Genomic DNA, 27,209 nt, shown 5'->3' on the forward strand with positions numbered 1-27,209 from the left:
TGAAATCTCCCATGACATCACTCCAATCTCCCCGACATTTCTCCAATCTCCGGTGACATCACTCCATTCTCCCATGACATCACTCCAACCCCCCTGACATCACGCCAATCTCCCTGACATCACTCCAATCTCCCCTATATCACTCCAATCTCTCCTGACATTACTTCAATCTCTCCTGACATCACTCCAATCTCTCCTGACATCACTCCAATCTCTCCTGACATCACTCCAATCTCCCTGACATCACTCCAATCTCGAATGACATCTCTCTGATCTCCCTGACATCACTGCAAACTCCCCGACATCACTCCAATCGCTTCTGACATCACTCCCATCTCCCTGACATCACTCCCATCTCCCTGACATCACTCCCATCTCCCTGACATCACTCCCATCTCCCTGACATCACTCCCATCTCCTTGACATCACTCCAATCTCCCATGACATCACTCCAATCTCCCTGACATCCCTCCATTCTCTCCCGACATCACTCCAATCTCTCCTGACATCATTCCAATCTCCCATGACATCACTCCAACCTTCCTGACATCACTCCAATCTCTCCTGACATCACTCCAATCTCCCTGACATCACTCCAATCTGCCCTGACATTACACCAATCTGCCCTGACATTACGCCAATCTGCCCTGACATCACTCCAATCTCCCCTGACATCACTCCAATCTTCCCGACATCACTCCACTCTCCCTGACATCACTCCACTCTCCCTGACATCTCTCCACTCTCCCTGACATCACTCCACTCTCCCTGACATCACTCCACTCTCTCCTGACATCACTCCAATCTCTCCTGACATCACTACAATCTCCCTAACATCACTGAAATCTCCCATGACATCACTCCAATCTCCCCGACATTACTCCAATCTCCGGTGACATCACTCCATTCTTCCATGACATCAGTCCAACCCCCCTGACATCACGCCAATCTCCCTGACATCACTCCAATCTCCCCTATATCACTCCAATCTCTCCTGACATTACTTCAATCTCTCCTGACATCACTCCAATCTCTCCTGACATCACTCCAATCTCTCCTGACATCACTCCAATCTTCCTGACATCACTCCAATCTCGAATGACATCTCTCTGATCTCCCTGACATCACTGCAAACTCCCCGACATCACTCCAATCGCTTCTGACATCACTCCCATCTCCCTGACATCACTCCCATCTCCCTGACATCACTCCAGCCTCCCTGACATCACTCCAATCTCCCATGACATCACTCCAATCTCCCATGACATTACTCCAATATCCCCGACATCACTCCAATCTCCCCTGACATCACTCCAATCTCCCCTGACATCACTCCAATCTCTCCTGACATCACTCCAATCTCTCCTGACATCACTCCAAACTCCCCGACATCACTCCAAACTCCCCGATATCACTCCAATCTCCCTGACATCATTCCAATCTGCCCTGACATCGCTCCAACCTTCCTGACATCACTCCAATCTCCCATGACATCACTCCAATCTCCCATGACATCACTCCAATCTCCCAGACATCACTACAATCTCCCAGACATCACTCCAATCTCCCATGACATCACTCCAATCTCCCCTGACATCACTCCAATCTGCCCTGACATTACGCCAATCTGCCCTGACATTACGCCAATCTGCCCTGACATCACTCCAATCTCCCCAACATCACTCCAATCTCTCCTGGCATCACTCCAATCTCTCCTGACATCACTCCAATCTCTCCTGACATCACTCCAATCTGCCCTGACATTACGCCAATCTGCCCTGACATTACGCCAATCTGCCCTGGCATCACTCCAATCTCCCTGACATCACTCCAATCTCCCATGACATCACTCCAATCTCCCATGACATCACTCCAATCTCCCCGACATCACTCCAATCCCCCATGACATCACTCCAATCTCTCCTGACATCACTCCAATCTCTCCTGACATCACTCCAATCTGCCCTGACATTACGCCAATCTGCCCTGACATTACGCCAATCTGCCCTGGCATCACTCCAATCTCCCTGACATCACTCCAATCTCCCATGACATCACTCCAATCTCCCATGACATCACTCCAATCTCCCATGACATCACTCCAATCTCCCATGACATCACTCCAATCTCCCCTGACATCACTCCAATCTCTCCTGACATCACTCCAATCTCCTTAACATCACTCCAATCTCCCATGACATCACTGCAATCTCCCTGACATCTCTTCAATCTCTCCCGACATCACTCCAATCTCTCCTGACATCACTCCAATCTCCCTGACATCACTCCAATCTCGAATGACATCTCTCTGATCTCCCTGACATCACTGCAAACTCCCCGACATCACTCCAATCGCTTCTGACATCACTCCCATCTCCCTGACATCACTCCCATCTCCCTGACATCACTCCCATCTCCCTGACATCACTCCCATCTCCCTGACATCACTCCCATCTCCTTGACATCACTCCAATCTCCCATGACATCACTCCAATCTCCCTGACATCCCTCCATTCTCTCCCGACATCACTCCAATCTCTCCTGACATCATTCCAATCTCCCATGACATCACTCCAACCTTCCTGACATCACTCCAATCTCTCCTGACATCACTCCAATCTCCCTGACATCACTCCAATCTCCCATGACATCACTCCAATCTGCCCTGACATTACACCAATCTGCCCTGACATTACGCCAATCTGCCCTGACATCACTCCAATCTCCCCTGACATCACTCCAATCTTCCCGACATCACTCCACTCTCCCTGACATCACTCCACTCTCCCTGACATCTCTCCACTCTCCCTGACATCACTCCACTCTCCCTGACATCACTCCACTCTCTCCTGACATCACTCCAATCTCTCCTGACATCACTCCAATTTCTCCTGACATCACTACAATCTCCCTAACATCACTGAAATCTCCCATGACATCACTCCAATCTCCCCGACATTACTCCAATCTCCGGTGACATCACTCCATTCTCCCATGACATCAGTCCAACCCCCCTGACATCACGCCAATCTCCCTGACATCACTCCAATCTCCCCTATATCACTCCAATCTCTCCTGACATTACTTCAATCTCTCCTGACATCACTCCAATCTCTCCTGACATCACTCCAATCTCTCCTGACATCACTCCAATCTTCCTGACATCACTCCAATCTCGAATGACATCTCTCTGATCTCCCTGACATCACTGCAAACTCCCCGACATCACTCCAATCGCTTCTGACATCACTCCCATCTCCCTGACATCACTACCATCTCCCTGACATCACTCCAGCCTCCCTGACATCACTCCAATCTCCCATGACATCACTCCAATCTCCCATGACATTACTCCAATATCCCCGACATCACTCCAATCTCCCCTGACATCACTCCAATCTCCCCTGACATCACTCCAATCTCTCCTGACATCACTCCAATCTCTCCTGACATCACTCCAATCTCTCTTGACATCACTCCAAACTCCCCGACATCACTCCAAACTCCCCGATATCACTCCAATCTCCCTGACATCATTCCAATCTGCCCTGACATCGCTCCAACCTTCCTGACATCACTCCAATCTCCCATGACATCACTCCAATCTCCCATGACATCACTCCAATCTCCCAGACATCACTACAATCTCCCAGACATCACTCCAATCTCCCATGACATCACTCCAATCTCCCCTGACATCACTCCAATCTGCCCTGACATTACGCCAATCTGCCCTGACATTACGCCAATCTGCCCTGACATCACTCCAATCTCCCCAACATCACTCCAATCTCTCCTGGCATCACTCCAATCTCTCCTGACATCACTCCAATCTCTCCTGACATCACTCCAATCTGCCCTGACATTACGCCAATCTGCCCTGACATTACGCCAATCTGCCCTGGCATCACTCCAATCTCCCTGACATCACTCCAATCTCCCATGACATCACTCCAATCTCCCATGACATCACTCCAATCTCCCCGACATCACTCCAATCCCCCATGACATCACTCCAATCTCTCCTGACATCACTCCAATCTCTCCTGACATCACTCCAATCTGCCCTGACATTACGCCAATCTGCCCTGACATTACGCCAATCTGCCCTGGCATCACTCCAATCTCCCTGACATCACTCCAATCTCCCATGACATCACTCCAATCTCCCATGACATCACTCCAATCTCCCCGACATCACTCCAATCCCCCATGACATCACTCCAATCTCTCCTGACATCACTCCAATCTCTCCTGACATCACTCCAATCTCTCCTGACATCACTCCAATCTCCCCTGACATCACTCCAATCTCCCCTGACATCACTCCAATCTCTCCTGACATCACTCCAATCTCCTTAACATCACTCCAATCTCCCATGACATCACTGCAATCTCCCTGACATCTCTTCAATCTCTCCTTAACATCACTCCAATCTCCCATGACATCACTGCAATCTCCCTGACATTACTCCAATCTCCCTGACATCACTCCAATCTCCCCGACATCACTCCAATCTCCCCGACATCACTCCAATCTCCCCGACATCACTCCAATCTCCCCGACATCACTCCAATCTCCCCGGCATCACTCTAATCTCCCATGACATCACTCCAATCTCTCCTGACATCACTCCAATCTCTCTTGACATCACTCCAAACTCCCCGACATCACTCCAAACTCCCCGATATCACTCCAATCTCCCTGACATCATTCCAATCTGCCCTGACATCGCTCCAACCTTCCTGACATCACTCCAATCTCCCATGACATCACTCCAATCTCCCATGACATCACTCCAATCTCCCAGACATCACTACAATCTCCCAGACATCACTCCAATCTCCCCTGACATCACTCCAATCTGCCCTGACATTACGCCAATCTGCCCTGACATTACGCCAATCTGCCCTGACATCACTCCAATCTCCCCAACATCACTCCAATCTCTCCTGGCATCACTCCAATCTCTCCTGACATCACTCCAATCTCTCCTGACATCACTCCAATCTGCCCTGACATTACGCCAATCTGCCCTGACATTACGCCAATCTGCCCTGGCATCACTCCAATCTCCCTGACATCACTCCAATCTCCCATGACATCACTCCAATCTCCCATGACATCACTCCAATCTCCCCGACATCACTCCAATCCCCCATGACATCACTCCAATCTCTCCTGACATCACTCCAATCTCTCCTGACATCACTCCAATCTGCCCTGACATTACGCCAATCTGCCCTGACATTACGCCAATCTGCCCTGGCATCACTCCAATCTCCCTGACATCACTCCAATCTCCCATGACATCACTCCAATCTCCCATGACATCACTCCAATCTCCCCGACATCACTCCAATCCCCCATGACATCACTCCAATCTCTCCTGACATCACTCCAATCTCTCCTGACATCACTCCAATCTGCCCTGACATTACGCCAATCTGCCCTGACATTACGCCAATCTGCCCTGGCATCACTCCAATCTCCCTGACATCACTCCAATCTCCCATGACATCACTCCAATCTCCCATGACATGACTCCAATCTCCCCGACATCACTCCAATCCCCCATGACATCACTCCAATCTCTCCTGACATCACTCCAATCTCTCCTGACATCACTCCAATCTCTCCTGACATCACTCCAATCTCCCCTGACATCACTCCAATCTCCCCTGACATCACTCCAATCTCTCCTGACATCACTCCAATCTCCTTAACATCACTCCAATCTCCCATGACATCACTGCAATCTCCCTGACATCTCTTCAATCTCTCCTTAACATCACTCCAATCTCCCATGACATCACTGCAATCTCCCTGACATTACTCCAATCTCCCTGACATCACTCCAATCTCCCCGACATCACTCCAATCTCCCCGACATCACTCCAATCTCCCCGACATCACTCCAATCTCCCCGACATCACTCCAATCTCCCCGGCATCACTCTAATCTCCCATGACATCACTCCAATCTCCCTGACATCACTCCAATCTCCCTGACATCACTCCAATCTCCCCGACATCACTCCAATCTCCCATGACATCACTCTAATCTCCCATGACATCACTCTAATCTCCCATGACATCACTCCAATCTCCCTAACATCACTGCAATCTCCCATGACATCACTCCAATCTCCCATGACATCACTCCAATCTCCCATGACATCACTCCAATCTCCCTGACATCACTCCAATATCTTCTGACATCACTCCCACCTCCCTGACATCACTCCCACCTCCCTGACATCACTCCAAACTCCCATGACATCACTCCAATCTCCCAGTACCTACCTTTCTTCCTCACTCTTGGTATTTGATGTTTCCCCCAGGATTGTCCAGAGGGTTTGAGAGATTTCCGGGAGGAGCAGTGTTCTGCCTTTGATGGAACAGATTTCCAGGGGAAGCGATACAAATGGCTGCCATATTACGGAGGTACGTGGCTCTCGAGAAGCAAGTCTACCAAAAGTAAATAGTAAAATATGCTCAAACACTGCCTGGATTGACCTATACCTCTTAACCTGGCCACGTACTCTCTCCATCATCAATCATTTTCACCGTGTTGTTCGTATGTTGTTGACAACCTGGGTTGCAACAGGGAGAAAGGGGATGGAAACCTTTGAGAAGCTGAAAGCACTGGCTGGGGGTGGATTTGTATCAAAATCAGCACTGGGGGTAAACAACCCGAATAGTTGTCAAAACCTCGAGTGGTTCGTGACCTAATAGATTATCTGAAAGGGGCAGCTCAGGTGTAGAGCTGTGATTGGAGGGACAGTCTGGATTTGCTGAATAGCCCTGTTGGGCAGACGAATCCGTCTGGGAATGAATTGATGATGGTGATGGTGATGGTGATGGTGATGATGATTCCATCTTCCCACAGCTGCCAATAAGTGTGAGCTGAACTGCATCCCCCAGGGTGAAAACTTTTATTACCGACACAAGGAGGCGGTGAAGGACGGGACGCTATGTGAACCAGGAAGTCGTAACATCTGTGTTGATGGTGTCTGCAAGGTAAGTTCACTCATCACTAGCCCGCAGCTTGACCCTACAAACTAGTATTAACTCCCCTGTGGACAGGGAGTGAGTGGCTCAGCCTTTGGGAACCACCATATACCTGGAATCATTCGGAGACGTTGCACAAATCCTGTCCAGAACAGTCATGGGAAGAGGCAACATCCCTCATTTATTTCCTGCCCACACTCTTTCACCAACCAAATCAAAGCCCCATCCCCACCTGGGAACCAGCCATTCTTGGACACCTTGGATTACTATTCATGAAGTAGCCCAGAAACACAACCACTCACTCCTTCCCTGGAGAAGTGGAAATCTCCATCAAAATTGCCTGTCTGGTCAGTGGGATTGAGGCATGTGTCAGGGGCTCTGGCTGTGTAAGTGGAGAGTTAGCTGATCCAGCAATTTAAAAACAGGATCTTGCTGATCCATATTTGACACCCGAGGCTGCACTGTCACAGCCAACAGGGGAAGGTGGTGGCACGTCGACATACCCTGGCTGCTTGCTTCATTATTCTGCCTTTACTTTACACCCACCTTCTGTTTTGGAACATTTTGATCAAATTCACGGCCCAAATCGTTGTTCCTGCAGTCAAACTGAACGGTGAGTGTCCGTGTGTGCCAACGCTGTCAGCTTTTGCCCATTGCTAAATTCAGTTTGATGGCATTCCACACGCACTCGATTTTGTCTGTGGGAAATCCAGCTCCATCTGCATGCTCGCTTGGATAGCAACATTTAGCAGCAATGAGGGAAGAGGAACATTCCCAACCAAGAAACAAAGTTACCTGGGCAGTGTGAATTACAATAAGGCAGGAAGCCTGTTACAGAAGGTAGGGTTTGAGGGACTGAATGAATGCTCAATTCAGGCTTTGCTCAGTTCCAAATTCCCACTGATCTGCAGAGGGATCTGTAGGATCCTACACTGATCTGTAGGATCTGCAGCTTGTTCTCACTCAGCGAGTGCCCCAGGATGATGTATCCTCCTGTAATAGGCACGGACCTTGATAACTCTGATACGCCTACTCTGTTAAATGGCCCTGGCTATCAGTGCCCACTTGCTGACCCACACTCTTGTAATCTGAGATACCGTTAGCACAAATGAAATGGTGCAACCGTACCAGCTCTGGATTGGCAGCTTCATCCGGCTCCGAGCAATCTGGTAACTTTCCTTTTCCTTTGACTCCCTTTCATAGGCGGTTGGTTGTGACAATATGCTGGAGTCATCACAAGTTGAAGACAAATGCCTGCAATGTGGGGGAGATGGCAGCAGCTGCTACGCAGTAAGGGGGACGTTTACTGCTGCCGACTTGCCTATAGGTACAGAACAAAACGTTCCCATTGTTACCTCCGTGGTCAGCTTTCACTGTGGATGTGAATGTTGGAAGTTTGATCCATCATCAAACATCCTGTCCTTGTTTACAGGTTACAACCAGATCCACGTCATTCCCATTGGGACTACAAGTATTCATATCCAAGAAGCAGTGCCCACAAGGAACTTCCTCGGTAAATACCTTGCTCTCTTCCTTCGTTTGTGTTTTAAAATCACCAGTTCCACTCGATCTATCTCCCTGGGTGAGTGGGGATTACTGGGCCCAGTTCTCCCTTGGTCTGTCTCTGGGTGAGTGTAGATTATTGGGACCCGTTCCCCCTTGGTCTGTCTCTGGGTGAGTGTAGATTACTGGGACCCGTTCCACCTTGGTCTGTCTCTGGGTGAGTGTAGATTACTGGGACCCGTTCCACCTTGGTCTGTCTCTGGGTGAGTGGGGATTACTGGGACCAGTTCCCCCTTGGTCTGTCTCGGGGTGAGTGGGGATTACTGGGACCAGTTCCCCCTTGGTCTGTCTCTGAGTGAGTGGGGATTACTGGGACCAGTTCCACTCGATCTATCTCATTGGGTGAGTGAGGATTACTGGGACCCGTTCCCCCTTGGTCTGTCTCGGGGTGAGTGGGGATTAGTGGGAACAGATCCCCCTTGGTCTGTCTCTGGGTGAGTGTAGATTACTGTGACCCGTTCCCTCTTGGTCTGTCTCTGGGTGAGTGAGGATTACTGGGAACAGATCCCCCTTGGTCTGTCTCGGGGTGAGTGGGGATTACTGGGACCAGTTCCCCCTTGGTCTGTCTCTGGGTGAGTGGGCATTACTGGGACCCGTTCCCCCTTGGTCTGTCTCTGTGTGAGTGGGGATTACTGGGACCAGTTCCCCCTTGGTCTGTCTCTGGTGGGGTGATTACTGGGGCCAGTTACCCCTTGGTCTGTTTCTCTGGGTGAGTGGGGATTATTGGGACCAGTTCCCCCTTGGTCTGTCTCTGGGTGAGTGGGGATTACTGGGAACAGATCCCCCTTGGTCTGTCTCTGGGTGAGTGGAGATTACTGGGACCAGTTCCCCCTTGGTCTGTCTCTGGTAGGGTGATTACTGGGGCCAGTTCCCCCTTGGTCTGTCTCGGGGTGAGTGTAGATTACTTGGACCCGTTCCCCCTTGGTCTGTCTCTGGGTGAGTGAGGATTACTGGGAACAGATCCCCCTTGGTCTGTCTCGGGGTGAGTGGGGATTACTGGGACCAGTTCCCCCTTGGTCTGTCTCTGGGTGAGTGGGCATTACTGGGACCAGTTCCCCCTTGGTCTGTCTCTGGGTGAGTGGGGATTACTGGGATCAGTTACCCCTTGGTCTGTCTCTGGTATGGTGATTACTGGGGCCAGTTACCCCTTGATCTGTTTCTCTGGGGGAGTGGGGATTATTGGGACCAGTTCCCCCTTGGTCTGTCTCTGGGTGAGTGGGGATTACTGGGAACAGATCCCCCCTGGTCTGTCTCTGGGTGAGTGGAGATTACTGGGACCAGTTCCCCCTTGGTCTGTCTCTGGTGGGGTGATTACTGGGACCAGTTCCCCCTTGGTCTGTCTCGGGGTGAGTGTAGATTACTGGGACCCGTTCCCCCTTGGTCTGTCTCTTGGTGAGTGAGGATTACTGGGAACAGATCCCCCTTGGTCTGTCTCTGGGTGAGTGGGGATTACTGGGACCAGTTCCCCCTTGGTCTGTCTCTGGGTGAGTGGGGATTACTGGGACCCGTTCCCCCTTGGTCAGTCTCTGTGTGAGTGGGGATTACTGGGACCAGTTCCCCCTTGGTCTGTCTCTGGTGGGGTGATTACTTGGGCCAGTTACCCCATGGTCTGTTTCTCTGGGTGAGTGGGGATTATTGGGACCAGTTCCCCCTTGGTCTGTCTCTGGGTGAGTGGGGATTACTGGGACCAGTTCACCCTTGGTCTGTCTCTGGGTGAGTGGGGATTACTGGGATCAGTTACCCCTTGGTCTGTCTCTGGGTGAGTGGGGATTACTGGGACCAGTTCCCCCTTGGTCTGTCTCTGGGTGAGTGGGGATTACTGGGACCAGTTCCCCTTTGTTCTGTCTCTGGGTGAGTGAGGATTACTGGGACCCGTTCCCCCTTGGTCTGTCTCTGTGTGAGTGGGGATTACTGGGACCAGTTCCCCCTTGGTCTGTCTCTGGTGGGGTGATTACTTGGACCAGTTCCCCCTTGGTCTGTCTCTGGTGGGGTGATTACTTGGGCCAGTTACCCCTTGGTCTGTTTCTCTGGGTGAGTGGGGATTATTGGGACCAGTTCCCCCTTGGTCTGTCTCTGGGTGAGTGGGGATTACTGGGACCAGTTCACCCTTGGTCTGTCTCTGGGTGAGTGGGGATTACTGGGATCAGTTACCCCTTGGTCTGTCTCTGGGTGAGTGGGGATTACTGGGGCCAGTTCCCCCTTGGTCGGTCTCTGGGTGAGTGAGGATTACTGGGACCCGTTCCCCTTTGGTCTGTCTCTGGGTGAGTGAGGATTACTGGGACCCGTTCCCCCTTGGTCTGTCTCTGGGTGAGTGGGGATTACTGGGACCAGTTCCCCCTTGGTCTGTCTCTGGGTGAGTGGGGATTACTGAGAGCCGTTCCCCTTTGGTCTGTCTCTGGGTGAGTGGTGATTACTGGGACCAGTTCCCCCTTGGTCTGTCTCTGGGTGAGTGGGGATTACTGGGATCTGTTCCCCCTTGGTCTGTCTCTGGTGGGGTGATTACTGGGGCCAGTTACCCCTTGGTCTGTTTCTCTGGGGGAGTGGGGATTATTGGAACCAGTTCCCCCTTGGTCTGTCTCTGGGTGAGTGGGGATTACTGGGAACAGATCCCCCTTGGTCTGTCTCTGGGTGAGTGGAGATTACTGGGACCAGTTCCCTCTTGGTCTGTCTCTGGTGGGGTGATTACTGGGGCCAGCTCCCCCTTGGTCTGTCTCGGGGTGAGTGTAGATTACTGGGACCCGTTCCCCCTTGGTCTGTCTCTGGGTGAGTGAGGATTACTGGGAACAGATCCCCCTTGGTCTGTCTCTGGGTGAGTGAGGATTACTGGGAACAGATCCCCCTTGGTCTGTCTCGGGGTGAGTGGGGATTACTGGGACCCGTTCCCCCTTGGTCTGTCTCTGTGTGAGTGGGGATTACTGGGACCAGTTCCCCCTTGGTCTGTCTTTGGTGGGGTGATTACTTGGGCCAGTTACCCCATGGTCTGTTTCTCTGGGTGAGTGGGGATTATTGGGACCAGTTCCCCCTTGGTCTGTCTCTGGGTGAGTGGGGATTACTGGGACCAGTTCACCCTTGGTCTGTCTCTGGGTGAGTGGGGATTACTGGGATCAGTTACCCCTTGGTCTGTCTCTGGGTGAGTGGGGATTACTGGGATCAGTTACCCCTTGGTCTGTCTCTGGGTGAGTGGGGATTACTGGGGCCAGTTCCCCCTTGGTCGGTCTCTGGGTGAGTGGGGATCACTGGGACCCGTTCCCCTTTGGTCTGTCTCTGGGTGAGTGAGGATTACTGGGACCCGTTCCCCCTTGGTCTGTCTCTGGGTGAGTGAGGATTACTGGGACCCGTTCCCCCTTGGTCTGTCTCTGTGTGAGTGGGGATTACTGGGATCAGTTACCCCTTGGTCTGTCTCTGGTGGGGTGATTACTGGGGCCAGTTACCCCTTGGTCTGTTTCTCTGGGGGAGTGGGGATTATTGGGACCAGTTCCCCCTTGGTCTGTCTCTGGGTGAGTGGGGATTACTGGGAACAGATCCCCCTTGGTCTGTCTCTGGGTGAGTGGAGATTACTGGGACCCGTTCCCCTTTGGTCTGTCTCTGGGTGAGTAGTGATTACTGGGACCAGTTCCCCCTTGGTCTGTCTCTGGGTGAGTGGGGATTACTGGGATCTGTTCCCCCTTGGTCTGTCTCGGGGTGAGTGGGGATTACTGGGACCCGTTCCCCCTTGGTCTGTCTCTGGGTGAGTGGGGATTACTGGGACCAGTTCCCCCTTGGTCTGTCTCTGGGTGAGTGGGGATTACTGGAACCAGTTCCCCCATGGTCTGTCTCTGGGTGAGTGGGGATTACTGGGACTAGTTCCCCCTTGGTCTGTCTCTGGGTGAGTGGGGATTACTGGAACCAGTTCCCCCTTGGTCCTACTCTGGGTGAGTGGGGATTACTGGGACCTGTTCCCCCTTGGTCTGTCTCTGGGTGCGTGGCGATTACTGGGACCAGTTCCTCCTTGGTCTGTCTCTGGGTGAGTGGGGATTACTGGGATCAGTTACCCCTTGGTCTGTCTCTGGGTGAGTGGGGATTACTGGGACCCGTTCCCCCTTGGTCTGTCTCTGGGTGAGTGGGGATTACTGGGACCAGTTCCCCCTTGGTCTGTCTCTGGGTGAGTGGGGATTACTGGAACCAGTTCCCCCATGGTCTGTCTCTGGGTGAGTGGGGATTACTGGCACCAGTTCCCCCTTGGTCCTACTCTGGGTGAGTGGGGATTACTGGGACCAGTTCCCCCTTGGTCTGTCTCTGGGTGAGTGGGGATTACTGGGACCCGTTCCCCCTTGGTCAGTCTCTGGGTGAGTGGAGATTACTGGGACCAGTTCCCCCTTTGTCTGTCTCTGGGTGAGTGGGGATTACTGGAACCCGTTCCCCCTTGGTCTGTCTCTGGGTGAGTGGGGATTACTGGGACCAGTTCCCCCTTTGTCTGTCTCTGGGTGAGTGGGGATTACTGGAACCAGTTCCCCCTTGGTCTGTCTCTCTCTTGCTCTCACTCTCATGCCCTTTTTCTCTCTGGGTGAGTGAGGATTTGTCAAGTTGCACCCTGACCAGTTGAACGTTGCTTCGTGTTGTCAATCGCTGCATAATGAAGAGAGACCCTGTGCTTGTTAAACATCTCTCTCAGTTTATAACAGCTGTCTGGAATAAAGCAGCTGGAATGGAGCAGCGCTGGCGATTTCCTGCTCTGCATTGACACCATGTCCTCGTATCCATTGCTGTTTCTGCAGAGATTGGGTTCTCAATATCACCCGATTAATTGCTGCCCAGACAGAGCATTGCACACATTCTGTCAACATCTGAACGTAACCCTGTTTTCCTGTTTGTTACTCAGTGATCAAATGACAGTATGCAGGAATAGAGCCAGTGTGTGTGTGTACTTTATCAATGTTGTATCAGAAGCAGGCACGCTGGGGTGTTCTGCAGCTGTACTGGCTTCCTCATGCACTGCAGTGGTTCAAGAAAGCAGCTCACTCCCAAGACAATTACTCATGGGCAATAAATGAGTGAATTAATAAAAGCAGTATTGTCTCTTTGAGAAACAGCCTCTCTGTTCCTGGACACTGAGCAAATCTTAGAGACGTAGAAAATAGGAGCAGAAATAAGCCATTCAGCCCTTCAAACCTGCTACTCCATTCATTAAGATCATGGCTGATTCAACTCAGTACTCTGTCCCTACTCTCTCTCTACATACCCTTTGATTCCTTCAGCCCCAAGAACTAGATCTAACTCCTTGGCCTTGACTGTTTTCTGTGATAGTGAATGCCACAGGCTCACCACTCTCTGAGTGGAGACATTTCTCCTCATCTCAGTCCCAAATGGCCTATTCTATATCCATAATTAAGGATTGGAATATTAAAAGGGTTTAACATCTTAATCCTCTCTCTCCTTAACTCTCTAACAGAACCTCAAACCAAGTCACCAACCTCTCCTTTGACCATGTCAAAGTCCCACTACGAACAAACTGTATCTACTCATTGTAAACGATTATTAGATTAGATTTCCCAGGCCCTTTGGCCCAACCAGACCACACTGACCCTCTGAAGAGTAACCCACACAGATCCACCTCCATCCGACTAATGCACCTAACACTATGGGCAATTTACCTAACCTGCATACCTTTGGTCTGTGGGAGGAAACCCACGCAGACGCGGGGACAATGTGCAAACTCCACACAGACAGTCACCCGAAACTGGAATCAAACCTGGGACCCTGGTGCTGTGAGGCAGCAGTGCGAACCACTGAGCCACTGTGCCACCCAAATTGTGCCACAGAATTGTGGCTTTACCTTTATGAAATTCAACTGACTTAGAGCTTCATTCCCATTCTACATGTCAATGTTCGTATTTTTTCTGCTTGAATGCAGGACTAACCTTTACCTTCACCATTTCTCTTTGATTTGCTAACCCATGTAATAACATACGTCTAATGGAGTCTTATCAGACCTTTTCCCAGAAATGACCACTGACCTCTTGAGTCAACATGGTTCCAACCTTTTAAATGTAAAATACCTTCAATGTTGCTGATTAGTTCCTCAATGATATGATCCCATTTTCCCCCGCCTCGATCAGTATCTGAACAGGAAAGGTTGGAATCCTCTCTGATGTCATGCACAATTTACACCCATCAAAACAAAACACAGACTGCGGATTTATTTTATTGACCTTAGGGGTCTTCTATGCACAATCTGGCTGCTGCATTTCCCACATCACACCAGCAGTAACACATCAAAATGGGTTTATGCTTGTTTTCAGGTTGTGTGCAAGCATGAGGGTTTTATCTGTGGACATAATGGGGACAGTGGGCTGAGCTGTCAGTGACCGGGGCTATGGTGGAATGGGTGACGGAACTGACTGGGGAACATCTCACTCCATCCTTTCTGCTTTCCATGAAGTGGCACATCGAGATTCTCACCAGGCAGATGCCACTTCACGGGAATTAATGTTTCTTAAATGCCTCGTTAACTCGACAATTTGCCTTATTTTTATCAAATATTTTTCTCAGTGTTCTTACCAAATTCCAGTGCCCTCAACTTGCTGCTTGTTCTGAGGCTCCTCCGGCTTTGAACAGTGAGTGCAGTACTTACAGCAAGGTCCCCAGGTACCAGAAGCACCAAACTGTCAGCAATGGCCAGTGGTATCCACCACCTACCTCTGCCAAAACCATCATACAGCACCTCGCTGCTGAGGCACTGCCCTGCAGCACCGAGAAGGCTACAACAGGGAGACTATGTACGCGCGCATGTACAAGGGGCACAACTCACAGAAACGCACCAGGCTGCTTTCCTCCCCCCCCGCCCAAGATTAGATTCCCTACAGTGTGGAAACAGGCCCTTCAGCCCAACCAGTCCACACTGACCCTCCGAAGAGTAACCCACCCAGACCCATTTCCCTCCGACTAATGCACCTAACACTACAGGCAATTTTAGCATGGTCAATTCACCTGACCTGCACATCTTCGGATTGTGGGAGGAAACCGGAGCATGCGGAGGAAACCCACGCAGACACGGGGAGAATGTGCAAACTCCACACAGACAGTCACCCCAAGGCTGGAATCGACCCTGGGACCCTGGTGCTGTGAGGCAGCAGTGCTAACCACTGAGCCACCGTGCCACCCAAGTTCTCTCTCTCCCAGGGCTACTCACTCAGTTTGTGTCTATACTCCCAATAGCCCAACCCAGCCCTTCCCAGCTCAGCATTCCCCTTGTCCAGCCCTTCCTGGCTCAGCCTTGTACTGCCCAGCCCTGTCCAGCACAGCCTTGCTAGTCCCCACCCTGCTCTCCCCATTACAATGTTGGCTCTTCAGCTGGAGCTGGCACCAGTACTGTTCCTATTGAAGGGATAAGGACAGTGGTGGGGGGAGGAGGGGGGGAACCTGAAGGTGTATGGGGAAATGTGGAACAGTTTCAGAGGGAATAGACCGGGGGGAGGAAGGATGGGCTGTTGGGATAAGAGGGGGCATGAAGGCCCAGTGTTGGTGGTGGGGATGGGAATGTTGGCTGGTGGAGGGTGTACCTTGGTGAACCCCATTGCTCATAGTATCCACTGTGGCTATGTGCGCTGCCATTGCGTGTTGTCCTTGAGCAAGTGAATTGGAGCTGGGGAAACAGCTAGAGCAGTGCCAAGGATGAGCTGACTCAGCGTCACTTCAGTGTGGGAGAAAGCATGGGAATCCCTGTCTGCAGGCCACTGGGACGTTAGAGGGGCAAGACCAGATAAGCTTCTGTTGACAACGTTGGATTTCCAATCACTTCACACACCCCTACCTAAACTCTGAATGTGTCCAGTGCGATTGTGGTGGGGTCAGATTTTAGTTAAAGGCAGTTTGCTTCAGGTTATTGGTGATTGTAAGTTGAAGCTCGGCACCTTGGTAACGTGGAACTTACCAGCAGTGATGGTCCAACAGGCCAGTGCTGGGAGCTAAACTTCAGGCTCCTGGTGTAGGGTCCAACTCCTGTCAGAGACATGAGAGTGCTGTGAGCGGTTATGTGTTTGTGGGGGTGTGGGTAGGGTTCGGAGGGTTATGACGTACTGATGTGGAGTGGAGGGGGTTGGTGGTGGTCACTCAGTCAGTGAGGTCTCTTCACCAAGTGACTTCACACACACACTGTGAGCTGGATGGTAGATATTCAGCGAAGGCGGTTTCCTATTCTCCGCATCCGAAATCTCTCTCTCATTCCTGTTCCCAATCGAGACCCTTTTCCGTGCGGACCCTGCTGCTCTTGGTCACTATGGCCACCTTCTGGAGTGGGACCAGGTATAGCAAGTGGACCCCATGCATCAGGGCCTGGGATCAGGACCAGTGTCTGGGAGCAGGAGCTGCCTGTGGGGGACCAGGATCACCCAGCTCAGAGGCAGCTCACAGATCCTTAGGAGTTGTGCAGCCCTCAGGAGGAACACCGTTCCCGTGTCCCACGTTGCTTTCTGGGGAATAGTAAGGAGCAGTGTTGAATTGGGCTTTGTATATTCTCTCAGGACACTGGGATGAACTGTGTCAGATCCTGGAGTGGGAGACCATGCTGTACTAGTGGCTGGAAAGGTGACAGCTGACGTCTCTGACTCACTCCTTCCAGGCAGGAGATCTGTGTGTGATCTCTCAGCCGCGTAGCCCCACAAATACATCAGGGCAATGACTGATACCGTCTGTACGAGGTCACTCCAGGTCACCAGCGACAAGGACTTCCAGAAGGCGTTTCGACAAGGCCCCTCACAAAAGGTTATGTCATAAGGTATTTTGGCAAGGATAGAGAGTTGGCTTATGGGCAGGAAACAGCTAATGGGGATAAGGGATTCTTTTTCAGGTTGGCGATTTGTAACCAGTGGGCTTTCCCAGAGGTCAATGCTGGGACCACAACTGTTCACAATATGTATTAATGACTTGGAGGAAGGAAATGAATGCAGTGTAGCCATATTTGCAGCCAACACAAAGATAGGTGGAAAAGCAGGTTTCGAGAGGGATACAAACAGTTTACACTGGTACGTTAGGAAAATGGGTTAAAAATGAGCAAATGGGGCATGATGTGGGAAAATGTGAAGTTGTCCATTTGGAAGGGTGCACAAAAGAACAGAGTAATATTTAATAGTAGTAGGGTGGCACGGTGGCACAGTGGCACTGCTGCCTCACAGCATCAGGTCCCAGGTTCAATTCCAACCTTGGGTGACTGTCTGTGTGGAGTTTGCAGATTCTCCCCGTGTCTGCGTGGGTTTCCTCTGGTTTCCTCCCACAATCCAAGAATGTGCAGGTCAGGTGAATTGGCCAGGCTGAATTGCCCATAGTGTTAGGTGCTTCAGTCAGAGGGAAATGGGTCTGGGTGGGTTGCTCTTCGGAGGGTCAGTGTGGACTTGTTGGGCCGAAGGGCCTGTTTCCACACTGTAGGTAATCTAATCTAATCTAATCATTTATGTGGAGGAAAGCTGCAATGCAAGGGGACTTGGGGTGGTCTTGTGCATGAAATACAGAAAGCTAGCACACAGAGGCAGCCGGGAATCAAGAAAGCTAATGGAATGAAAAAGCCTTTAGTTCAAGGAGTACAAGAGTAGGGTAGTCTTTCTGCAACTGTACGAGGTACTGATGAGACCACATCTGGAGTACTGTGAGCAGTTTTATCTCCGAATTTAAGGAAAGGCATCATTTGATTGGAGGCAGTTCAGAGAAAGTTCGCTCAGCGATTCCTGGTGTGGAGGTAATGTCTTATGAGCAAATGTTAAACAGGTTCCCAACTCTACTCATTGGAGTTTAGAAGAATGAAAGTCATCTTCTTGAAACATATCAGATTCTTAAGAGGCTTGACGGGGTAAATGCTGAGAGGATGTTTACCCTGATGAGAGAATTTGGGACCAGAGGGCATAGTCTCAGAATAAAGAGGCACCAATTTAATCCTGAGTTTGGAGGAATTTCTTTTCTCTGAGGGTTTCGGGTCCTTGCCACAGAAAACTGTCGGGACAGAGTCCTTGAGTATATTTAAGGCTGAGGTAGACAGATTCCTGATCAGGTGGGGAATCAAGGGTTACAGGGAAAATGGAGGAAAGTGGGCATGAGGAATGGTGGTGGAGACTTGAGGGGTCAAATGATCTACTCCTGTGGTCTTATAGTCACTCCATTAATGCCTAAGTGAGCTGTGAGCCTACTCCCTGGCAGCTGCCATGACTCCTAATCCTGGAGCACTCGTGTACTTGGTGTGTTTGAGGGTCCTGATCATTACAAAGCTGGTTACTGGGGAGCAAGGGTTATCCACTGTGCCCATGACTGATGATCGCATTGTACAGGCCCCTGTCTGATGTCGAGCAAGGATAAAAGGCTGCTCACACATGGACCTGAGGCGTGGTGAAGCAGACCATAGGGCTGCTGAGGATGTCACCCCTCTGCTCACACTGATCCAGGAGGGTGGGGTGGGTAACCCTTTAGTAAGCTGTGAACAGTGCGTCCTACCAGACTGCTGTGCTGTATGCCTTGCACTCTATGCTCTGTGCCCTGTTCTCTGTGCTGTGCCCTGTGCCCTGTTCTCTGTGCTGTATGCCCTGCACTCTATGCTGTGTGCCCTATTCGCTGTGCTGTGCTGTGTGCCCTGCACCCTAAGCCCTGTGCCCTGGTCTCTGTGATGTGCTCTGTGCTCTGCATTCCATGCCCTGTGCCCTGTTCTCTGTGCTGTGCCCTATGCCCTGTTCTCTGTGCTGTGCTCTGTACCCTGTTCCCTGTACTGCGCTCTATGCCCTGCACTTTATGCTCTGTGACCTGTTCTCTGTTCTGTGTTCTATGCCCTGCACTCTATGCTGTGTGCCCTGTTCCCTGTGCTGTGCTCTATGCCCTGCACTCTATGCTGTGTGCCCTGTTCCCTGTGCTGTGTGCCCTGTTCTCTGTGCTGTGCTGTATGCCCTGCACTCGATGCTGTGTGCCCTGTGCTCTATGCTGTGTGCCCTGTTCTCTGTGCCCTGTTTTTTGTGCTGTGCTCTGTGCCCTGTTCTCTGTGCTGTGTGCCCTGTGCTGTGCCCTGTTCTCTGATCCCCGTGCTGTGCCTTTTGCACTATTGGATAGGGAATAAAGTGCTTGGGAGCAGTGGAGGGGGAGGAGGAGGACGTTGAAAGCAGAGGATGCTCCCCTTAAGCTCAGTCGTGTCTGGTGCTACAAAGTCTACAGCTCCTGACTGCCCCCTAGGTCCAGCCGATGGGACCTGCATGCAGCTGCCAATGATGGACTGCTCCATAGCATGGCAATGATTACTAAATCTGCTTGGCTTTGTGGAAAGCTCCATTGACTTTGTGTGTGTTCCCTTTTGGCTGTCAGTAAATAACAGCTCCTGTTTAATTCTGCATTTCTCTGATTGTATGTCTGTGTGTTGCTCCAGTGGATAATGATGGGATGTGGATCTAGTGGGCATTGGGCACAAGGGAGCTGTACCTTGGGAGCTAGCGAGAGGAATATGGCGAGACCTGCTGGTTAAACAATGACACAGTGAGTTTGGTCAGATAAGTGAGAAAGTACTCTGGGCTTGGCAGAGACAAAAGCAAGATTCAGCCCAACACCTTTCCATGTTTGAGGAGTGAGGTTACATTTGGGATCAGAGCTCAGGATTCCTCTTGTGCCTGTCTCTGCCAGGGTCCAGTTTACACTTTGACTTTTCAGATCGAGAGTCATTTCCAAACTGTGCCCATTTCTCATCTCATCCCAGTCAGCACGAGTTCACTGCTTTGCTTGTTGCCATCACCGGTTTTTAATGTGGTCTTCGTTTGTGCTGACGTTTTGCAGCAATCAAGAATGTGAGAGGCGAATACTACCTGAACGGTCATTGGACGATCGACTACAGCCGGGCCCTGTACATCGCCAACACGGTCATCCACTATGAGAGGGGAACAGAGGGGGACCTGGCCTCAGAGGTCATCCATGGCCGGGGACCCACATCGGAACCCTTGATACTGGAGGTTAGTGCAAACTCAAGTCATATCACACTTTCTGTGCATGTGTATGTGTGTGTGTGTGGGGATGTATGTCAGAGAGAGAGAGATGTCACTCAGTGTGTGTGTGTATCAGAGAGAAAGAGATGTCACTCGGTGTGTGTGTGTCAGAGAGAGAGAGATGTCACTCGTGGTGTGTGTGTATGTGCGTGTGTGTGGGTGTGTGGGTCAGAGAGGGAGAGATGTCTCTCTCTCTGACACACACACACACCCCGAATGACACACACCCCAAGTCAGGGTGGTGAGTGTTCCCAAGTACCTCCTGCCCTTGTCCTTCTAGATGGAAGTGGTCGTGGGTTTGGGAGGTGTTGGTGAATTTCTGCAGTGGATCTTTTAGATAGTACACACTGCTGCTGCTGAGCGCTGGTGGTGGAGGGAGTGGATGTTTGTGGATGCGGTGTTAATCAAGCGGGTGCTGCTTTGTCCTGGATGGTGTCAAGCTTCTTGAGTGTTGTTGGAGCTGCACCCATCCAGGTAACTGGGGAGTATTCCATCACCCTCCTGACTTGTACCTTGTCGAAGAGGGATAGACTTTGGGGTGTCAGGTGATGAGTTACTCTCCCCAGTCTCTGACCTCCTCTTGTAGCCACTGTGTTCATGTGGTGAGTCCAGTTGAGCCTCTGGTCAATGGTAACCCCCAAGGATGTTGACAGTGGGGGATTGAGTGATGGTAATACCGTTGAATGTCAATGCTTGGTGTTTCCCAAGGGAAGGGTGTGGCCTGGAATAGTGACATGGAGTGCTGTGTGTACTTTGCAGATTATTAGCCAGGAGCCTAATCAAGGGATAGAATATGAATATTATCTCTCACGATACCACAAGCAGCCTGAAGGTTACTTCTGGAGTGTTGGCTCATGGAGTCTGTGCAGCAAGGAATGTGGAGGAGGTGAGTGCCTCTCAGCTTTTGGAATTCCACCTTTTTAGTTTCCGCATTCTATATTTAACGGAACACTTTATTCTGAGCATGAAGCAGTTTTCTGCTCAGGGATATTATGACACTCCTCTGGAGAAGTTGGGGCTCAGAGCTAGGGGCACTGCCACTGCTCCACAAGGGTTCTTGAGGTTGCACTTGCGGACTGTAGACTGACTGGGAAAGATAGATGGCTCTCGGTCACAGACAGGACGGGCTGTTATAACCATGGTAACATTCCGGAGGCTGGGCTGGGTTGGGGGGTACTCTAACCCTCGGCTCACCCTGTTTCCCCCCGGCCCGACCTGGAGATCCCATCATGCCATTTTGTTGGCGCCATGACCAATATTTATTACCTTGGCTTGTGCCTCAAGATTTGTTATCACTGTTGTCTTTGTGGGAGCTGGCTGTACACGTTTCTGATCTTGCAGCAAGTGATGACCACTTCAGAGGAGGCCACCCCACTGCCTGTATGGGGCTTTGGGAGTCTCCGGCGATGGGTGGCAGGCGCTACCTAAAGGCAGCGCTGTCCGCGGACTCCCTGGATCCACCAGCTATCTGACCACCCACCCCCGATCTTGGGGAGCAGTCAGGTATTGTGATCAGCAAAGCTCAGAGGCCACCAGGAGACACTGAGGAATTCCCTGGCATCTATTGCTTGTTTTCTGTGGGTGAGCTTTTAATTAGAGTGGGAGATTTATTGTGTTGACATGAGTGATCTCACACCACCCATTTTTCTTTCCCCTCCCCTTTCCTTGAAGTTGAGGTAATTTGCCTTTGGGGGCGTGAGAATAATGTTTATACAAATACAGTTTCTCTGTTTCTGCTGCCAACAGGACTAAGATAGTACAGGAGTGAATGCAAAATTGTGCAGATGGTTTGCGCATCTTTTTAAAAAAATGTTGGCCCACCTCATTTAGTGTGTTGAAGGCAGTGGGAGTGATTGAGATAAAGGGATATTTTGCAGGGTCTCCCTGCGGTACAGTGTGAGAGCTCCTGCCTATGACCACTGTTCCTGCGATCATGTGCCCTCCCTGTGTCCCAACAGGCTACCAGACCCGGCTGGTGTTCTGCACCATTGACAACGAGGCCTACCCGGACTATCTGTGCAGGGACCAGGTCCGGCCCAGATCCAACAAAACCTGCAACGCCCAGAGCTGCCCACGGACCAAACAGTGAGTGAGCACCATTCTCCACTCAACCCTGTGCAACAACTGAACATACAGTTGCAAGGCATGAACCGGCAGCTATTAACCCAGACAGGATTCCAGGGATAATATCCTGGCCTGGGATCCCAGGGATAATAACACAGCCAGGTCCTTGAAGCAACACTGTGATGTTTGCCTTCTTAACTTTGCTTCTTGTTTTTTCTGACATGTGGTTGTACTGTGTATAGCTGGAATTTAACTTTTTTATTTCATTTCTCTATATCCTGTTACTAAGGATTGTACCTAGGCACCCACTACCTAAGATAGTGCTGAGTGTTGGTGACGTTGTTACCCTATAACTAATGTTGCAACTGAAGAAGCTGTACCCAGCTATCTCTGTCCCTAAGATAGCACTGTTAGTGGTGACTTGTATAACCTTTCACTGTACTCGTTTAAGTACTGCACCAATAAAGCTGGAGGCAGCACGGTGTCTCAGTGGTTAGCACTGCTGCCTCACAGCACCAGGGACCCAGGTTCAATTCCCGCCTCAGGCGACTGACTGTGTGGAGTTTGCACGTTCTCCCAGTGTCTGCGTGGGTTTCCTCCGGGTGCTCCGGTTTCCTCCCACAGTCCAAAGGTGTGCAGGGTCAGGTGGATTGGCCACGCTAAATTGTCCCATAGTGTTAGGTCAATTAGTCAGAGGGAAATGGGTCTGGGTGGGTTACTCTTCGGAGGGTCGGTGTGGACTGGTTGGGCCGAAGGGCCTGTTTCCACACTGTAGAGAATCTAATCTAATCTAATTCAGGGATAATAACCCAGCCTGGGTTTCTGGGGATGAAATCCCAGCTGATGACTGCAGGGGTCATAACCCATGACCCACTTTCCCCCCATAAGTGGCCTTGGTTAATGACTCCCCCCACCCCACCTCAGTGGCTTTGAGGGAAATGATGCACTTCCCCCTTACCAAGTGACTGTGAGGGTGATATTGCACACTCAGAATTGGAGTTGGATATTTCTGTCTGATAGTTTACTAGCAGTGGGTGACGTGGAGATGGGTGATGGTGCGATTGAGCTGGGTGTTGCTAGAAGGGCAGAGTGTGGGTGAGGAATAAGAGTAAGGGGGGTGAAGGGTGCCGTAAAGATAGATCGTTGGGGTTTTTGCTTCATTAACTGATGGGGCAGTCTCGAGGAGCTGAAATGGCTTGTTCCAGCCCCTTTGCCAAGTAGTAACTAATCAAGGGAACACCATTCTGTGAGCCATACTTTGGAACTGAGTTGCTTCTTACCAAAACATTTTAAAAGCAAACATTTATTCCATGTGCAAAGGCTTTCATTCATACCCCAACCAAGTGTCTGGACCTCAAGCCAGTGCCTGACGCCGAGAGTTTACAGGTAACCATGACAGCTCTGTGGGATGTGATGCAATTTGAGCGTGCTCAGAATGCTTCATGGAGTCAATGTAAAGTGGTGTGGTGTGCTTTCTAGTAAAGTCGCAGCTTGCTTGGTGCAGGGCTCCTTGGGGGAAGAGTGTGATGGAGTGGTCAGTGCTGGAGCTTATGCTGTCTCTGGTGAGCTGCAGTCCTGCATTAGAGGTGATCAGAGCTCCTTGCACTGCAGGGTGGGGTATGGTTTCTGCCTCTTGCTTTCTACCTTGTGATTCCAAGTCAGCTCCAAGGTGAGTTACAATCTCTTTCTTTGTCTTGTCAGTCAGCCATTTCTATCCAGCCTGTACTTTGCTTGTGGTCTGTTGAAGCATATTTAAACCTTCCAACTAGCAAAGTAATTCATTCTGTGACTGAGCAAATTTTGCTTTTATTTTAGTGAAAGAGAACTCCGCTTCTTTTTCTCTTTATGATTCACCTGTCCAAATACTACCACACCCTCCTCTAGCATCCAATACCAACTGTCCTCATTGCTGGGAGTGTTCTTACTGTGAATTCACAATACCATTGAAACTCGAGCTCAGGCTGACTCAGCATCAGCACTTTCATGAGAGGTCTCTCTGTGTGTCTGCTTGCGTCTGTGTACGTGTACGTGCATGGGATGGGTGTGTCGGTGTGTGTGTGTGTGTGTGTGTAAGTATATGTATTTGTGCACAGGTGTCCCTACCAGTGTGTGTGTGTGCGTGCAAGTGTTTCTGTTAGTGTGTGTATGTGTGTGTGTACACGCACAGCTATCTCTTTTTGCGTGTCTGTGTATGTCTGTGCAGCTGTCTCAGTGTCTGCAGATGTTGTTCTCACTCTGTGTGTGCGTGCATGTGCAAGTGTCTGTGTGTGTGTAGGTGTTTCTGTTTGTGTGTCCAGGTGTCTGCATTAGTGTGTGCACGTGCAGATATCTTTAACTGTGTGTGTTGATGTGCACTTGCAGTGTCTCTGTCAGTGTGTGTGCACATGCAGGTGTCTGTGTGTGTGTGTGTGTGTGTGTGTGTCTGTGTGTGTGCAGGTGTCTGTGTGTGTGTGTGTGTGTGTGTGTGTCTGTGTGTGTGCAGGTGTCTGTGTGTGTGTGTGTGTGTGTGAGAGAGAGAGAGAGAGAGACATAGAGAGAAAATTCCTGTACAGATGACCTTAAACTCTGACTGACTGTCTCCCAATCACAAATGCCAACACCAATTTTCTTCTAAACATCACTGTTACATTTGCCAGTCTCTGCTGATTTGATGGGGAATTGTAACTGAACAAACTGCACCCGGCCAGTATCCCGTCACCAAGTCACCCTTAATTTCGGTGTGTTTAGTACTTGACGCTGGTCCAGCTCCCTCAGAGCCAGCTCTCCAAGTGAATGGAGCTTCTTATTTCTCAGCTGGGGCTCCCTGATTAGACCAGATTACCAGCCCCAGCTGGGGCTCCCTGATTGGACCAGATTACCAGCCCCAGCTGGGGCTCCCTGATTGGACCAGATTACCAGCTCCAGCTGGGGCTTCCTGATTGGACCAGATTACCAGCCCCAGCTGGGGCTCCCTGATTGGACCAGATTACCAGCTCCAGCTGGGGCTTCCTGATTGGACCAGATTACCAGCCCCAGCTGGGGCTCCCTGATTGGACCAGATTACCAGCCCCAGCTGGGGCTCCCTGATTGGACCAGATTACCAGCCCCAGCTGGGGCTCCCTGATTGGACCAGATTACCAGCCCCAGCTGGGGCTCCCTGATTGGACCAGATTACCAGCCCCAGCTGGGGCTCCCTGATTGGACCAGATTACCAGCCCCAGCTGGGGCTCCCTGATTGGACCAGATTACCAGCCCCAGCTGGGGCTCCCTGATTGGACCAGATTACCAGCTCCAGCTGGGGCTTCCTGATTGGACCAGATTACCAGCCACAGCTGGGGCTCCCTGATTGGACCAGATTACCAGCCTCAGCTGGGGCTCCCTGATTGGACCAGATTACCAGCCCCAGCTGGGGCTCCCTGATTGGACCAGATTACCAGCCCCAGCTGGGACTCCCTGATTGGACCAGATTACCAGCCCCAGCTGGGGCTCCCTGATTGGACCAGATTACCAGCCCCAGCTGGGGCTCCCTGATTGGACCAGATTACCAGCCCCAGCTGAGGATCCCTGATTGGACCAGATTACCAGCCCCAGCTGGGGATCCCTGATTGGACCAGATTACTAGCCCCAGCAGGGGGTCCCTGATTGGACCAGATTACCAGCCCCAGCTGGGGCTCCCTGATTAGACCAGATTACCAGCCCCAGCAGGGGGTCCCTGAGTGGACCAGATTACCAGCCCCAGCAGGGGGTCCCTGAGTGGACCAGATTACTAGCCCCAGCAGGGGGTCCCTGATTAGACCAGATTACCAGCCCCAGCTGGGGCTCCCTTATTGGACCAGATTACCAGCCCCAGCAGGGGGTCCCTGAGTGGACCAGATTACCAGCCCCAATCAGGGACCTCCTACTCCATGAGGTTCACGTGGCTGACCTCATGACAGTCACTACAGCAACACTGGGTGTTCTGCGGAGCTGGGGGGTTTAGTGTTGTTTGTGTCGGGGCTCTGTGATGACCCAGTCTAGCTTGGGAGCCCTGTAGAGCAATGCTTAGGTGACAATCCAGAGCATGGATTCAGTAACAATGCCAGCTGCCCATGCTGTATTTATGGAGCACAGGACTGGTCTGTGGGAACAATCTTGTGTAGCTCATCATCACTGTCATTGAATTTTAAACAGAAATATAACCTAATTTAATCTAGACGTTTATTGAACGTGCCACATGGCAAGAGTCTATTTGCTGATTCCACTGGACAGGTCTGGTCACTCTGACCCTCTCTCTACCCCACCCCCACACCATGGAAACATCTACTCTCTCTACCCCACCCCCACCCCATGGAAACATCTACTCTCTCTACCCCACCCCCACGCCATGGAAACATCTACTCTCTCTACCCCCACCCCCACGCCATGGAAACATCTACTCTCTCTACCCCACCCCCACCCCATGGAAACGTCTACTCTCTCTACCCCACCCCCACACCATGGAAACATCTACTCTCTCTACCCCACCCCCACACCATGGAAACATCTACTCTCTCTACCCCACCCCCACCCCATGGAAACGTCTACTCTCTCTATCCCACCCCCACCCCATGGAAACGTCTACTCTCTCTACCCCGCCCC

General features: G+C 51.1%; 1 protein-coding gene across 5 annotated transcripts in view; it reads left to right on the plus strand.

The window, feature by feature from the left end:
- Positions 1-27,209, plus strand: part of paplna (papilin a, proteoglycan-like sulfated glycoprotein) — a 133,507-nt gene that overhangs the window by 49,518 nt on the left and 56,780 nt on the right. For 4 of the 5 annotated variants that reach the window (XM_087990192.1, XM_087990190.1, XM_087990194.1 and 1 more), the window contains 8 exons: positions 6,345-6,447; positions 6,893-7,023; positions 8,218-8,341; positions 8,447-8,527; positions 20,344-20,516; positions 21,309-21,435; positions 22,508-22,634; positions 23,934-23,999. In XM_087990192.1, the coding sequence (XP_087846318.1) occupies positions 6,345-6,447; positions 6,893-7,023; positions 8,218-8,341; positions 8,447-8,527; positions 20,344-20,516; positions 21,309-21,435; positions 22,508-22,634; positions 23,934-23,999 (932 nt within the window). The remainder of the gene's footprint in view (positions 1-6,344; positions 6,448-6,892; positions 7,024-8,217; positions 8,342-8,446; positions 8,528-20,343; positions 20,517-21,308; positions 21,436-22,507; positions 22,635-23,933; positions 24,000-27,209) is intronic. The other variant, XM_087990191.1, reaches the window with a different exon arrangement.

The sequence above is a fragment of the Chiloscyllium plagiosum genome, unplaced genomic scaffold (genome assembly GCF_037043375.1).
Source record: "Chiloscyllium plagiosum isolate Xiang-an unplaced genomic scaffold, Cpla_swu_hap1 HiC_scaffold_8, whole genome shotgun sequence".
Lineage (NCBI taxonomy): Eukaryota > Metazoa > Chordata > Chondrichthyes > Orectolobiformes > Hemiscylliidae > Chiloscyllium > Chiloscyllium plagiosum.